The 16271-nt window shown below is 52.3% G+C and overlaps 1 protein-coding gene across 5 annotated transcripts in view; it reads left to right on the forward strand.

Annotated features, from left to right (window-relative positions):
- HIP1 (huntingtin interacting protein 1) overlaps positions 1-16271 on the forward strand; it is a 137390-nt gene that overhangs the window by 105743 nt on the left and 15376 nt on the right. For 3 of the 5 annotated variants that reach the window (XM_044936079.2, XM_044936080.2, XM_044936081.1), the window contains 15 exons: positions 1566-1706; positions 3093-3150; positions 6042-6117; positions 6208-6348; positions 7181-7281; positions 7847-7919; positions 8666-8849; positions 9348-9436; positions 9810-9926; positions 11146-11247; positions 11687-11830; positions 12256-12391; positions 14567-14653; positions 14855-14962; positions 15048-15184. In XM_044936079.2, coding sequence (XP_044792014.1) covers positions 1566-1706; positions 3093-3150; positions 6042-6117; positions 6208-6348; positions 7181-7281; positions 7847-7919; positions 8666-8849; positions 9348-9436; positions 9810-9926; positions 11146-11247; positions 11687-11830; positions 12256-12391; positions 14567-14653; positions 14855-14962; positions 15048-15184 — 1694 coding nt within the window. Of the gene's footprint in view, positions 1-72; positions 471-1565; positions 1707-3092; positions 3151-6041; positions 6118-6207; positions 6349-7180; positions 7282-7846; positions 7920-8665; positions 8850-9347; positions 9437-9809; positions 9927-11145; positions 11248-11686; positions 11831-12255; positions 12392-14566; positions 14654-14854; positions 14963-15047; positions 15185-16271 lie in introns of those variants that run through there. The other 2 variants (XM_044936082.1, XM_006057114.4) reach the window with 2 other exon arrangements.

Raw genomic sequence — 16271 nt, forward strand, 5'->3', positions numbered from 1 at the left:
TTGAGTAACTTTGCCCTGGGTCACACCACTCTAGATGTTACTGGATGCCAAGGGGCATTCCTGGAAAGCAGCAGACCGGCTGGGAGTAGCCTGGGATTCCCTGCCAGAGTGGAGCCTAGGGAAGCCAGGAGACTTGGGGATGGCCGCCTCACAGTGACAGCTGCTTCTAATTTGTGTCAAGAAGAAAAGCTGCCTTTTAATTAAAACTGTTTGGGATTTTTTTTTTTTCTTTTCAGTTGCCAGACTTAAGCCCGTTAACAGGGATTAGTGTGGCTGAGGAAGGTCAAGCACAGTGGCTCCGGGCTTTCCTCTGGGGCTGTCCCACGCACTGAGGGCCTGCGGGGGGATGTCTGGCCACGTGCGGAATCTCCCGAGGCGGCGGGCAGCCACTGCGGGGAGATCAGCCTGGCCAGTGGTGTGCACTGCCGGTCCACGGCCAGGCATCTAGTTGCTTGGTTTAGGGGGAGGGGGTGAGCATGGAGGGGTCCATGGGAGCATCTTGCCCTCTGGAGCCTGGGAGTGGAGGGCAGATCACCCACTCCCCCCAGGGACCTCCATCAGCCTTGATCCTGATGGTTCACCCTCTTCCTGGCTCCTTGCCCAGTGTCATCGAAGCCTCTCTGGTTGTCCACCCGAGGTTTCTGCACATCACCCCGTCTGGTGTTCCAAGAACACTGGGACAAACCACCAGGAACCCTGGGCTGAATTATCTGCTCCTTCATGTTCTGATCAACGTTTGATATTTTCCCCACATGCTTTCTATTGCCACCCCCAGATTGGGTGTTTCTTAGGGTCAAGGTCACCATGAGACCGAGCTCACACCTGAGACAGAGGGCTGGGTGGGGCTGTGTGAACAGCCCCTTCCGATCCTGAAAGTCTGATTCCCCTTAAAACTGAGAGCTTCTCTTGAACAAGAATTCACCTCCCACATTAGATCAGAAATCTGCCAGGTGATGTGTTCTTTCTGCCAGTGGGGGGCAGGGAGCGTAAAGCTCCTCAGACTGGAAGGAGGCATTTGGGGCGCTCCCCCACAAATCCCTTCTTTCCTGGGCTGCCACTGGGCTGTACACAGCATAGAACCAGTTCATTTCACTGGTTTGTGACACAGGGAGCCTGTTGACTGCCGGGGACACAGGCTTCTAGTCTATTCACTGGCCACGGGGGCTCTGGCTTTTAACTCAACATCTCTTAAGCAAAACCACTTCTTGGTTTTGTGACTGCCTTCAAGTTGCTTACCTCCAATTTCCTCTCCTGAACAACAGGGATGCTTTTAGCTATCCCCTAGGAGTGTTGAATGGAGGAGGAAACAGCCACCCACTCCAGTATTCTTGCCTGGGCAATCCCATGGACCCAGGAGCCTGGTGGGCTACACTCCATGGGGTCATGAAGAGTCGGACACGCCTGAGCACAGCACAGAGCAGAGGAGCGCTGAAGGGTTAAACACATTAACACGAGTCCCTGGTTGCACAGAACAGGTCCTCCGGTGCCAGACGCTTGTCCTCTGCCCTCTGAGAAGGTGCCTCTCATTCCCCAGCTCTGCTCACATCTCCCTTCCCTGTCCCTAGTGTTCAACTCCCTGGACATGTCCCGCTCCGTGTCGGTGACCACAGCTGGGCAGTGCCGCCTCGCCCCGCTCATCCAGGTCATCTTGGATTGCAGCCACCTCTATGATTACGCTGTCAAGCTTCTCTTCAAGCTCCACTCCTGTGAGTACTCTGGGCTTGATCTTTGGAAGCTTCTGGCCGCAAGGCCGTCCCTGGAGAGAGGCAGCTCCCCCCGCCCCGGTGCCCTTGGCTTTCTGCTCCTATTCCAGAAGGCCCGAGGAGCTCCCAGCTGTCTTGATAATAAAAGATTGGGGCCGAGCCTTGCTGTGCGCAGGGATGCACCCAGCCTGCCCTAGCGGTGACCCAGGATGGCCCTGCCCCCCCCCTCCAGGCTACCACATTGTTCGTGAACCGATAGTGATACGTTATTATTCACTGAAGTCCGTGCGTTATGCACATTTCCAGTTTATGCCTAATGACCTTTTTCTGTCCCAAGATCCCATCCGGGTCACGGTGTTACATTCAGTCATCAGGTATCCCTAGGCTCCTCTTGGCTCTGACAGTTTCCTTGGACTTGCGTTGTTTTTGATGACCTCGACAGTTGTTTTTATTACTTTTTTCTCTACTTTATTTTTGGGTGCCCTGGGTCTTCGTTGTTCCACAGGGGCTTTCTCGAGTTGTGGCGAGTGGGGGGCTTCTCAGTGGGGTGGCTTCTCTTGTTGCAGAGCACAGGCTCTAGGCTCAAGGGCGCAGTAGTCGTGGCTCACGGACTTAGTTGCTCCACAGCCTACGAAATCCTCCCAGACCAGGGATCGAATCTGTGTCTGTCCCTTGCGTTGGCGTGTGCATTCTTAACCACTGACCACCAGGGAAGTCTTTAAGGAGTCCTGGTCGGATACCTCGTAGGATGCCCCTTTGAATTACTATACTTTATATGTGTACTCCCTGTTTATACCGAATGATAGTATCACATTCAAAAATTACTAAAATTGAAATTTAAGACACTGTAGCTGAACTGCACAGAACTGTACAATCTGGGAGGTGAATGGTCCCCACTCTGCCAGGGAGGAGGCTGGCCCTAAGAGGCTGCTTGTCCAGCATCATCGAGTCAGCAGTTACCAAGCCAGCGCTAGACTGCATCCTGTGGGTCTCAATCCTGTGGTGTTTGGCCCCCCGGCAGGCTCTCTGGGTCTCTCCCAGACTCATGTCTCCAGTATACATGACCCCTGGGAGAGAGCCCCGCTCCAAGGCCTGCCCTGGTCCACCCTGCTGCTGTGCTCAGGGGCATAACTTCCAGCCCTCTGTGCCCAGGGAGCTCACACTCCAGGAGCAGACAGAGGGAGAGTTGGCTGATAAGCGCCCCCAGAGTCCCTGCTGGCCCCAGCTGGGCCCAAGAGGTTACCAGTTCCTGGGCAGCTCTAGGTCAGAAATGCCTTCCCCCGGGCTGACCACTGGCCCCAGGGAGGATGGTCCCCTCCCCTCCCCAGAGGGAGGTCCCCTGCCCTCTGCCCCTCTTCTTCCCTCTCACTCTTTTCCAATTCCTTCCAGGTCTCCCAGCCGACACCCTGCAAGGCCACCGGGACCGCTTCCTGGAGCAGTTCACAAAGTAAGCGGCTTGAGTGACAGAAAAGCAGCGAATCTAAAAATGCTGTAAACGCAACCCATCCTTGCAGGAGCACTTGCTTTGATTTTTTTTAATATTTTATTTTTGGCCGCACCATGCGGCAGCCACGTGGGATTTAGTTTCCCAACCAGGGATCGAACCTGCACCCCCTGCCTTAGAAACGTGGAGTCTTAACCGCTAGACCACCAGGGAAGTTCCAGGAGCACTTGCTTTTAAATTATCGAGGGACAAGGGTACCTGCTTTATTGCTTTAAAGGCGAAGGAAAAGAAGGTGTGGGCAAAACTGCCAATGACTGGGGAAGCCATCAGTTCTCTAATAAATCTCATAGAGGAGGGTGATTCCATTTATTCATTCATTGCCTCCCTTATGCCCAGGACTTCATCCTCTTCTCCTTTTCTTTACCTAAATTCTCCTGATCTCATGCCATGTACATGCTGACAGCTCCAGGAGATGTATCTCCAACCAGACCTCACCTCTGAATCCCAGGCTCACATCCCCAGTGGTCTGTTTGACATCTCTACACCAAATTGGGGCTTCCCTAATAGCTCAATTGGTAAAGAATCTGCCTGCAATGCTGGAGACCTTGGTTCTATTCGTAGGTCGGGAAGATCTGCTGGAGAAGGGAAAGGCTACCCACTCCGGTATCCTGGCCTGGAGAATTCCATGGACTGTATAGTCCATGGGGTCCCAAAGAGTTGGACACGACTGAGTTACTTTCACTTTTCACACCAAATTTACATCTCAAACTGAACTCTAGGCTTTCTTCCCAAAACGTTTTCTTCCCGATCTCTTTTATCTCAGTAAATACTGCCCACCATCCGCTTAGGAGAGAGATCTGAAACTCACCATTCTCCTCGTTCCCCATGTTTAATCCATTAGCGAGTTCAGATGACACTTGGTTTATCTACAAACAGATCTTGGCTCTTGTTCTGCCTCCCACCTCGTCTGCTTCTTTTGCTGTCTACCAGGACCCTCCAGCATGGACACAGTGCTCTGCTCCTGTCCCCTGCAATCCCATCCCCACCCAGCAGTTAGAATGACCTTGTAAAAACGTAACCCCCTTGCTCCCAACCTTTCAGTGGCTTCTGATAACGATGAAAACCAAATCCAAGCCCCTCTGCATGGTCTGCAAGGTCCTTGCACGGTCTGGCCTCTGCCCATCCTTGCTGACCCCTTGTCCAGCGCTCATAGTGTTTCAGGCACACCTTGTGGGGTCCTCTTCCAGTTCCTGAAACGTACCCACAGCTCAGAGGCTTAGCACTTGCTATTCCCCCTCCTCATGATGCTCTTCTTCCAGCCTGGCCAGCTCCATCCAGGTCATCTTCAGTCACCTCTGCACAAAGGAAGTCTCTAGCCACCTTATTTAAGTGGGGTCTTTCCCCCCAATCTCCTATTCCACCCCACCTCCCCACCCACCCACCCTTGTATTCTCCATTATAGCAGCTTTCTAGTTCTAAGAATGACCTTATTTTTGTTCGACTGTCTTGCCTGTAATTGTATCTCTAGCACCTGAATTCATAATAGTTCCTTAAGACTGTAGTGTTCAGTCAATGTTTGAATCAATTCAGGAACTAATCAGCCTGCTATCTAGTCTAGAAGAGGAAGAGCTTGTCTGATGGGGGCAAATGATTCTGCTGCGTTTGGGGAAGAAAATTGGTGATGAGATGACAAGTCCAGTTCATCTTTCAATTAAGCTTGCCCAAGAAGAGGGGCCGGAATGGAGGAGAGACAGGGGAAGGAGGGAGCCAGGAAGGACACTAGCGTGATTGTTTTCCTTGTTAATTTCTTCATCCTTAACTGCAGGAAAAGCATCTCCCCCAGAACCCAAGCCCAGGCTTCTCTTGCTGGTTGCTGAGTAGCAATCAGAGGGCAAGTTCAGAGTTGTGCGAACCACCCGGTTCCTTATTCTGTTTGAAAAGCCTTGTATGTTTATGCTATAAAAAATGACTTATTAAATCCTAGGAGACAGGCCCTGGGGCTGACTTCCTGGAATGTTAAATTCCAGTAGCTTAGGAAAGCAAGAGCCTGTTACTGTTGGCTCCAGCCCAGAAAGCGGGGGACGTGTGGTCAGGTGATTCAGTTTCCCTTCATTCTTCAAGCTAATGAATGCATCACCTTCTCTCTCGCAGACACAGTGGTTGAGGCCTCGGTGTCCCCAAATTTGGGGAAAGCAGCAGTGAGGTCACAGGGGCAGTCCTAGCCTTGGGGTCTGATGGGCTGTCCTGAGACCCCAGGGGTTTTGTTTTTTGGGCTGAGCAGGAGAAAATTCGGTGCTGCAGAGCGAGGGCTGATATCACTAACCCCCTTTCATCTCAGAAAGAATGTCTGACGCTCCTGGCCTTCGATACTTTGATATAAGATGGAGACTTGAGGATGAGAAAAAATTGGAGTTTCTTCATTCCCATATCTATCCAAGATTATTTGTTGTTGTTTGAGTCACTAAGTCGTGTCTGACTCTTGCGACCCTATGGACTGTAGCCTGCCAGTCTGCTCTGTCCATGGGATTCTTCCAGGAAAGAATACTGGAGTGGGTTGTCATTTCCTTCTCCGGGGAATCTTCCAGATCCAGGGATTGAACCTACATCTCGTACATTGGCAAGTGGTTCTTTACCCCTGAGTCACCTGGGAAGGCTCCACATGGAGTCGCAAAGAGGCGGCCACGACTTACAACTAAGCAACACCAACATTGCTCACCCCCAGATCAGTGAGGGCTGGCAATACATAATGTCTCCGGCAGCGTCATAATTGCACCATGGAGGCCGTCTCCTTGGCAGCCTGTGCCCGGAGCTGAGCAGGCAGTAGGAAAGCAGGGTGTCCCCTCCTCGGGGCTAGTGAAGGCCCCAGCAGCCCTCCAACCTCTCTCCACCTCTAGGTTGAAAGATTTCTTCTACCGCTCCAGCAACCTGCAGTACTTCAAGCGGCTCATTCAGATCCCTCAACTGCCAGAGGTAAGCGTGCCAGGAACTGCCGAGCCCAGGGGGCCTGTCCTCGAGGCTGGCAGGCGGGCAGGGTTCGAGAAATGCGTCTTCCCTCTTCAGAACCCACCCAATTTCCTACGAGCCTCCGCCCTGTCAGAACACGTCAGCCCCGTGGTGGTGATCCCAGCCGAGGCGTCGTCCCCTGACAGCGAGCCGGTCTTAGAGAAGGATGACCTCATGGGGATGGATGCCTCCCAGCAGGTGAGGACCTCGTAGGAGGAAGCTCACTCAGCCCTTCCCAGTGCCCCCGGGTGCAGGGAGGCTGGCGTGAGGACCGTGGCCAGGCTTGGCCACCTTCTTATTTATTTATTCATTTATTTGACTGCACTGGCTCTTTCTATTTTTTTTTTTTTTTTTTACATTTTGTTTATATATGGCTGTGCTGGGTCTTCGTTGCTGTGCAAGCTTTTCTCTCGTTTCAAAGAGTGGGGGCTACTCTTCGTTGCGGTGCGCGGGCTTCTCTTGGTGCAGAGCACCGGCTCTAGGGCACACGGGCCCAGTAATTGCCATTCTTGAGCTCTGGAACACAGGCCCAGTAGTTGCAGCACACGGGCTTAGTTGCTCCGAGGCATGTGGTATCAAACCTGTGTCCTACTTTGGCAGGCAGATTCCGGACCTGGGCTCGAACCTGTGTCTCCTGCGTTGGCAGGCAGATTCTTGACCACCGAGCCACCAGGGAAGCCCCTGCAGCAGGTCTTTGCTGTGTCACGAGATCTTTTTAGTTTGGCATTGGGGGTCTTTGGTTGAGGCATGTGGAATCTGGTTCCCTGACCAGGGATCAAACCTGGGCCCCCTTGCACTGGGGCCCCCTTCACTGGGAGCAGAGTCTTAGCTACTGGACCACCAGAGAAGTTGAGCCACATTCTAACTCAACCGCCGACCTAGACAGATCACGCTGCCCTGCCGTTCCTAGGAGGCGCTGTACTTGGATTTGAACCAGATTAAGAAAGCATCTGTTCCCATGTGTGGCTGTTGAGACCCACACAGACCCCTCTGGGTCTCTAACTTTGTCCGCACTCCTTTCTGGTCGCAGCAGAATTCGTTCGACAGCAAGTTCGATGACATCTTTGGCAGCTCCTCCAGCAGCGATCCCTTCAATTTCAACAGTCAGAATGGCGTGAACAAGGATGAGAAGTGAGTCTGGGCTGTGGGGTTAAAGCAGATGGTGTGGATGCTGTGTTAAGCCAAGAGCTTACTCGCCACACCAACTGAAGAGGAATTCTTGGGCTTCATAGATAAACGTTTTGACCTTCGAGTTGTTTAGTCACTAAGTCGTGTCCGACTCTTTTGTGACCCCATGAACTGTAGCCTGCCAGGCTCCTCTGTCCATAGGATTCTCCAGATAAGAATACTGGAGTGGGTAGCTATTCCTTTCTCCAGGGAATCTTGCCAACCCAGGGATTGAACCCATTGGCAGGCCGATTCTTTACTGCTGAGCCACTTGGGAAGTCCTAACCTTTGAATACTGACTCCTTTCAAATCCTAGAGTAGTAGCCAATGAGGCTGGGATACCTGTGGGCCCGTGGGTGGTAGATTAGTATCTGGAGACACTGCGGGTCTTAGAGTTTAACTTACAGGATTTCAAAGAATTGTTCCCAAATGAACATCGGCTTTTAACCTCCTCCCCGGGTCTCCCAGCTCGCATTTCAAAGGAAAGAGAAGCACAGTGGAAGCAAACTTGCTCTCCTTCTCTTCCTAGGGATCAGTTAATTGATCAGCTGTTTGGAGAGACCAGAGAACTGAAAGCACAGCTGGAAAACATGAAGACTGAGGTATGAGTTGGGCTCGGATCCACCTCTGGGCTTCACCGGCACATGATAGCTTTCAATATTAAATTCTCTTCACAGCCACTCTTGTTGAGCCACATCTTAATGGAGGGTTAATTAGTAGAAATGCCAAAGCCAGAGCACCAGGTGGTCGTGTATTTCCAGTGCACTTACCCTTGCGAGCAGCATTGAAGCCACACTCCAGGGGCCCTGTGATACTTGGAGAGAATCATGACCACCAGCTAGCCATGGTGATACCTGTTCTTGTCACGTGGTGATGAGAAGGTTTGGCTTGTAGCTTTGCCGGCTATTTGCAATATCTATTGCTGACTCATGGCTGATCGGATCCTTTACCTGGGACCAGCAAGCATTCCAGAGAAGGCAATGGCAACCCACCCCAGTACTCTTGCCTGGAGAATCCCAGGGACAGCGGAGCCTGGTGGGCTGCCTTCTATGGGGTCTCACGGAGTCAGACACGACTGAAGCGACTTAGCAGCAGCAGCAAGCATTCTCCCCTTCCTCATTCTAGCTGGTCTGTCATTGCCCCCAGGCTCCTCTCACAGAACCGGAACTCCCCTGCCCTCACCCCCTGTTGGTGGGTGGCTGGCTTGTAGTGACCTCTCTTTTTGAGGCCTTGGGAGTGAGCTTGTTGGGAAGCACCAGGTGTTTATTTGGTTGGCACTAGAGACGTGGTAGGTGGGACCCTCTCGTCCCACCCCGCGCTCTCACTCATCCCCGGGCCCTCCCCACAGAGCCAGCGGGCCGTGCTGCAGCTCAAGGGCCGCACCAGCGAGCTGGAGGCCGAGTTGGCCGAGCAGCAGCACCTTCGGCAGCAGGCGGCCGACGAGAGCGAGTTCCTCCGGGCAGAGCTGGACGAGCTCAAGAAGAAGCGCGAGGACACAGAGAAGGCTCAGCGGAGCCTGACGGAGATCGAGAGTGAGGAGCTGTCGCTGGGGTGGGCGTGAGGGTGGGGCCGGGGAGGGCGGCGCCCCGCCAGCCCTGGAATGCAGGCTGAGGCTGGGCACCAGGGTCCCTGCCTGGCGTCTGTCCAGAGGGGCTGTCGTGAACGTCAGCATCAGCGGTTAGGAGGGTGGGTTGGAGTTCCCCGTGAGGCCCTGCTGGGAACACAGAGATGGGGAGACAAAAGAAAAACAGCTTAGGAAACATCGTGGCGTAGCAGCCAGTAACACTGATTTTAAAATGCCAAATTTGGAATGCTCAAGGGGCATGAATCAGTGGAGGGATTTGAATCAGGTGATTCTTTGTTAAAGCAGACGTGCCAGAGGACTTTAATTTTAAGTAAGACTTTTATGGAAGAAGGAGGTATAGATGCTTGTGGAAAAGCAAGATAGTCTTCTAGGGACTCTGGCTTATCAGAAGAGCAGAGGGTGCCCCGCCAGTGCAGACCCCTCACCTTGGTCCTTGACAATTCAGGGAAAGCCCAAGCCAACGAGCAGCGCTACAGCAAGCTGAAGGAGAAGTACAATGAGCTGGTGCAGAACCATGCTGCCCTGCTGCGGAAGGTAGGAGCCTCACCATCACCAGCACCCTGTCCCCCATGCACAGGGCCCCCTGCCCAGGGGAGATGTTGACCCAGGCTGGATGGCTTCTCCAGGGCCAGTGTCCCCACCATTTCTTGGAAACCAGAGCTCCCTGGCTGTCATAGCTCAAGCTCCCCCTTAGGTACCAGCCCTACTTGTGATAGTCCCCATCTTGATCATTTTTGCAATACTTGAGAGTCGAGCATCTGAAGGCAACAGCTTCCTCTGGGTGGGGAAGCGATGTCTGTGTTCATCTTTAGGGCACTCGCAGTCTGAGTGCCGTCCTTGGTTCTACAAGGGTAATGGCCTGTAAGCGGGAGGTAAGCCAGTTTGAGACACCGTTCTTCTCTTGCAGAATGCGGAGGTGACCAAACAGGTGTCGGTGGCCAGACAAGCCCAGGTGGATTTGGAACGGGAGAAAAAAGAGCTGGAGGATTCTTTTCAGCGCGTCAGTGACCAGGCCCAGCGGAAGGTGAGTGGAAGGAGAAGTAGGTGGGAGTCGAGGAGGGGTGCCGTCCATCGAGATGGAGGGGGCTTTGAGCACTGCACAGAATCTGTGGGGAGGGTAGCAAGGGGCCCTAGGGCACAGGACATGGTTACTCATGTGTACGCTGTTAGGGGCATGACGTGATGAAAGGTCTGAAGTTGAGTGGGGCTCATCAGCTAAGATGAATCTCAAGGAGGTTTTGAAGTGGAAGCAGGTGGATGTCAGAGAGAGGATCGGCATTTACAAAGACCCACAGCCAGGAGTTGTCTGCAGTCATGCCTTGGGGTAGAGTTGGCATTAGGCGGCAGGTTCCGTTGGCATAAGAGATGGCAGGTGGATAAAAGAGTGCCTTCCACTTAGGAGCAGGGGCTTTCACACTTCTCTGTGTCCCAAAGTAAAAACAGCATCTAATGGAGGACTTCCCTGGCAGTCCAGTGGTTAAGACTCTGCGCTTCCAGTGCAGGGGGTATGTGTTCCATCCCTGGGCGGGGTGCTACGATCCCACGTGCCACATGGTATGACCAAAAAGTTTAAAAAAAAAAAAAATCTAATGAAAATCAAAGTTTCACAGAGCGATACTTTACCTTATTATGTGGGTTATTTTTTGGCTCTGTTTATTGCATTAAAAAAAAATGTTCGCTATGAATTCTTACTCATGGGTCACAACCTGCTCTTTGAAAAAAATACCACTTAGAAATCAAAGAAGAAATCAAAGATTGCTTCAAGATGGTGAGATAGGGTGAGTCAGCAGAACACCTACCAGGTGTTGGGATGCCTGAATTAAAAATCTGGTTCTGCTTTGATTAGTGTTATTTGTGGGCTCAAACATGACATTTGAGTGTGGTGCTCAGTTGCTCAAGCATGTCTGATTCTTTGGGACCCTATGCCTAAAGCTCCCCTTGACATTTCCTGTAACTGGAAGAAAAATTATTGGTTCATTCTGACCTCTCTTGCTTCTATATAAAAATTATACAGGGACTTCCCTGGCAGTCCAGTGGTTAAGACTTCTTCAGGGGGCATGGGTTTGATCCCTGGGGAACTAAGATCCCGCATACAATATGGCATGGCCAAAATTAAAAAAATAGTTAAAAAAAAAAAAAAGATTAAACAAATCTACATTTATAGCTTGGGAATTTTTTTACACGTATTTATCCCTCGAAGCCACCACCTAGATCATAGTACTCCTGTTTTTCTTCTCATTCAGACTCAAGAACAGACAGAAGTACTAGAGAATTTGAAGCAAGAACTTGCCACCAGCAAACAGGAACTCCAGATTGTCCAAGGCAGCCTGGAAAATTCTGCCCAGGTGAGTGTTGCCTGTCTTTCCCTTCCTCATTCTCTTCCCCTTGGGCTTCGGGGTTGCTGTCAGCTAGGGCTTCCCAGGTGGTGTTGAGGAAAAGATACAGGAGATGCAAAAAAGATAGGTTCGATCCCCGGTTGGTAAGATCCCCTGGAAGAGGGCATGATGACCTACTCCAGTATTCTTGCCTGGAGAATCCCATGGACAGAGGAGCCTGGTGGGCTACAGTCCGTGGGGTCCCAGAGAGTCGGACATGACTGAAGCAACTTAGCACAGCATCCGTCCCCACCGGCACGTGGTCCACTTGGTCCCATCCAGGATCAGTCTGCACTCGGGGATGCAGGTGGCAGATTCCTGGTGGCCTGGGGGTGGGTTTGGATCTCTGGGAAGGGGACAGTTTCATTCTCCCAGCAACTCCCTCCGGGCCACTCCATCCCCATCGCAGTCGGAGGCAAAGTGGACCGCCCAGATCACAGACCTGGAGAAGGACCGGGATAGCCTGATGAGCGCCATGGCTTGTCGGGAGGAGGAGCTGTCTGCTCTTCGGGAGCAGCTGGAGTACACACAGCTCAAACTGTCCAGCGCACAGGCGAGTACCGGGCGCTCCTGGGGCAGACCAAGTCCAGTCTCACACCCATGGGCGCTGGATTGTGGGTATTGGTGGAGGCAGGGGGGCTGTGAAAGGGAGTTTGGGGCCTTTGGCCAGATTGTGAGGGTGAATACTCAGCGAGCATAACTTCTGATGCCTCGCTCGGAGCAGATAAGAAGGGACCTGGACCTCTCTCCCAAGGACCACCATGGTCCAGAGCCATAGCCTCCTGTGCTTGGTGGCACATGCCCGCGGACAAGGTTAAAGGCTTTTTCTCTGTCGAACCACGTGGCTTGGGCCTCATGAGCAGCAGCTTGAGCTAAGGTGCCAGGAATCCCAGCTGTGTCACTGGTGGATACTGGGTGGAGGAGGCTCATTAGGGAGGTCTGTGGCCGACCCTCACCTCCCGGGACCACCGTCTCTAGGAATCTATATGCCGGCTCGAGAAGGACCAACACAAGATGCTTCTGGCTGAGGCGAGGAGGGCTGCAGAGCAGGTGGTGCAAGAGGCCCTGAGGCTGTTTGAGGAGCCCACTCTCTCGAGCTGCGCTGGATCTGCAGGTGCCCCTCCCCTCGCCTGGCTTCTGGGTGTCATCCCCCCCTGCCCCTCCGCACCGATCCTCGTGTTGGCGTTGAACTCCGTGTGACTCTGACTCAGGATCCCAGCACAGCTGTGTGTTAGGATCGCCTGGGGATGCCTAGGCCCCACCCCCTAGGATCTGTAAAATGGGCAGTGCCTATGTCCTGGGCAGTAGGACTTTCCACACCCCCAGCCACCTCCCACAAGGTGGGACACCTACAGTCGTGGATCACACTTGTGAAATGCCTTCTGGGTGCTGTGGCCTGAAACACTTCTAAATGCCAGGAAGGGGAGGGACAGGCAGCCCTGTGTGCCTCTAAGGAGAACAGTGTGGTCTCAATCCAGATACGGCTGCTGTGAGCTTCAGATCTAGATGGGGAGGCATCTTCCTTAAGCATGGAGGGGCAGAAGCGATACCCTCCCCCTGCACACCCCCAAGAGTCAGCAAGGGCATAAGCCAGGGCCCACTGCTCTAGCCGCCAGAGTCCTCAGGGCATGCATTGGAGTCCGAGGGGGCCCCCATTGCGAGAGGATGGGGTACACATTAGACAGAAGAGCATCCGGGCCCTGGGGGATCTGGGACGGCGTGGATAGCCATGAAGAGATTCCAGCTTGTTTTGAAGCAGAGGGAGCTTGTTGGCAAAGTCCTGAGAGGTCCCGTTGAGGACAAGGCAGAAGGGAGGGAACAGATGATTTTTAGTATTAACTAGAAAGGTCTCGATTTGGTGAAGTATTTCAGGAAGGACTAGGATATCTTGTTCAGCGGGGAACCCATCTGTAAGGAAACCCCACAGTTACAAAGGAAGGAACACACGTGGGTACCTTGTTGACTGCAGAAATGCTAGGAGAGCAGGCAGCTGCGGGGGGGGTGGGTTCCTCAGGAGATGGTGTGAGCTGGGTTTTGAAAGAAGAAGAGAAACGTGAAGCCATGGAGAGGAAGAAAAGTGGGGAATAATAACCCATAAAAACAGCCGACGTTGCGGCATGCGGGATCTTTAGTTGTGGCGTGTAAATTCTTAGTTGCAGCAACTAAAGATCCCTCAGGCTGCAATGAAGATCAGAGATCCCACGCGGCGCAACCAAATTAAAAACAAACAGCAGGAAGAGCTGACGTTTACTGCGTGCTCGATATGCTCTGTGAAGGCAGCATTCTCAGTGCTTTACGCGCCTCGGTCCAGCGATCCTCACCGTGATGCTGGGGCATGGTACCGTTATCCCTCCTTTGTCGGGTGATGAAGCAGCCGCACGTGACCTGAGAACACAGCCAGGAGTGCTAGAACCAGGGGCTGCAACACCTGTGCAGGGAGACTGCACTTTACCTCTTACGCGATGCAGTCTCTGGATCAGAGCACAAAGGCGCAGCAATGGGAATTGCGGCATTGTGGGCAGAGCATGAATGTAGATTAGCCCCACGGAGCCAGGGCTCTGAGCTCGAGAGGAATGAGAATCCAAGAGCCTTTTTTTGTTGTTTAATTGAAGTATAGTTGATTAACAATGTTGAGTGTGGGCTTCCCAGGTGGCGCTAGTGGTAAGGAACCCATCTGCCACTGCAGGGACCGCTAAGAAACACAGGTTTGATCCGTGGGTCGGGAAGATCCCCTGGAGGAGGAAATGGTAATCCACTCCAGTATTCTTGCCTGGAAAATCCTATGGATAGAGGAATTTGGCGGGCTGCAGTCCCTGGGGTTGCAAAGACTTGAACACGACTTAGTGACTGAACACAAAGTTTCAGGTGTGCAGCAGAGTGAATCAGTTACACATATACTTTATAAATATTTTTTTAAAGATTCTTTTCCTGTATAGGCCAATGCCTAGGGCCTTGAAAGACTTGACAAGAAGGCCTGGTTAAATTCAATTGGCAGTGATGGGAAATGAGGGGCGGAAAAGAGGCCGTGGTGTGGTTGCCATGGTTCTTGGCTAAAGGACCAGATGACTCCAAAGCAGGGCCTTTGGAGCTACAGTGAGAGAATCATGTGTCAGCATAGCCAACGACCTCTCCTCCCTCCCCACTCTCAGGGCAGGTCCTTCAGGGCAACATGCCTCCCGCCTCCACCACCACCCTCCGCCCCCCAAATTCATCCATGAGGCAGATTAACTAATGGGGATGAAGCGAGCTGTGACCATGGTTCTGACTTCACCCTGTCTTCCTCTCACAGATCATCTGCTGTCCAAGGTCAACTCCACTTCCAGCTGCATTGAGCAGCTGGAAAAATGCTGGAGCCAGTACCTGGCGTGCCCGGAAGGTAAGAGCTGAAGGATAAGTAGAGTATACTGCTAGCAACAGCCAGGTGACGTTCAGAAACATTGGAACACAGCAATGACCATCAGTTCCTTCGCCCCCAGAAAAAGAGTGTGTGTGTCCCTCTTGCAAAGTGGGGAGGAAGGAGGGACCGAAGTGACACCCCTCCAGCAGGACTGAGAAAGTTCCCTTTCAACTCCTGCAGATATCAGTGGGCTTCTCCACTCAGTAACACTCCTGGCCCACCTGACCAGTGACACCATCGTTCACGGCAGCGCCACCTGCCTTAGAGCCCCGCCGGAGTCGGCCGACTGTGAGTACCGGAGGGGAGGGGCCGCCCCAAATGCACAGGGAGCCAGGGGGACCTTTGAAAAGTCTCTGTCGTCTTGCCTCTGCAGCTTTGATCGAGGCCTGTAAGCAGTATGGCAAGGAGACCCTCACCTATCTGTCTTTCCTGGAGGAAGAAAGAATCTTTGAGAATGCCGACAGCACAGCCATGAGAAGCTGCCTCACCAGGATCACGGCCATTAGCGAAGTATGATCCGTATTATTTATTCCTGCGGAAGGTAGTTCTTGGAGTGAGGGGTGCGGGCTTCCTTGGGAATCAGTGATGTTCTAAGCCAGTTCTTTCTGCACTGGAAACTTGATTTAAAGTAAGAGGACTGTAAAATCTGACCGCCTGATTGGCTTTCCTGTTCTGCCTAAATCACTGGCTGTTAATGGAGTCTGCTGTGTGATCATCACCGTGCTCAGCAGCAAAAGACGGCTTTCCTGTTTTCAAGGGTTTTTATCTGGTTGGGCAGGTAACACCTGAAATGAAGACAATATATTTATTCACTCATTGAGTGGTTAACACCCAGCAAATAGTTGAATTCATTGAATATGCATACAAGAGAGAGCAAAACAGCTAAGAAGAGAGCAATCACATAGGGAAGGCAGGTTCTCATGGGGGAGAAGTGGGCCTTGAGATGGAGAACCTGAAATCTGTGGATGAAGGATGACTATGGTGAACGAGAAGCTGCCAACCTTTCCTTCTAGACAATGACATAGTCATAGGATTTTTTTTTTTAAGTTTTTTTAAAATTTATTTATTTGTGACTGCACTGGGTTTGTTGGCAAGCAGGGGCTACTCTGTAGTTGCGGTACATAAGCTTCTCGTTGCAGTGGCATCTCGTGTTTTGGAACACGGGGTCTAGGGCACGTGGGCTTCAGTAGTTGGAGCTCATGGGCTCAGTAGTTGTGGTGCACGGGCTTCGTTGCCCCACAGCATGTGGGCTCTTCCCAGACTGGGGATCAAACCGGCGTCCCCTGCCTTGGTGGGCGGATTCTGAACCACTGGCCCACCAGAGATGTCCCACACTATGATCATTCCTGTATATACCTCCTCATGCACACACATAAGAGTTTCTGTATAAACCCAGGAATAGAATTACTAGGTCATAAAATGAATCTCCCACACAGAATGGTATGTGTAAGAGTAAATCATAGAAAAATACTTGCAGTATCAGTTCAGTCGCTCAGTTGTGTCCGACTCTTTGCGACCCCACGAACCGCAGCACACCAGGCCTCCCTATCCATCACCAACTCCCAGACTCTACCCAAACCCATGTCCATTGAGTCAA

Source organism: Bubalus bubalis, chromosome 24 (genome assembly GCF_019923935.1).
Source record: "Bubalus bubalis isolate 160015118507 breed Murrah chromosome 24, NDDB_SH_1, whole genome shotgun sequence".
Classification (NCBI taxonomy): domain Eukaryota; kingdom Metazoa; phylum Chordata; class Mammalia; order Artiodactyla; family Bovidae; genus Bubalus; species Bubalus bubalis.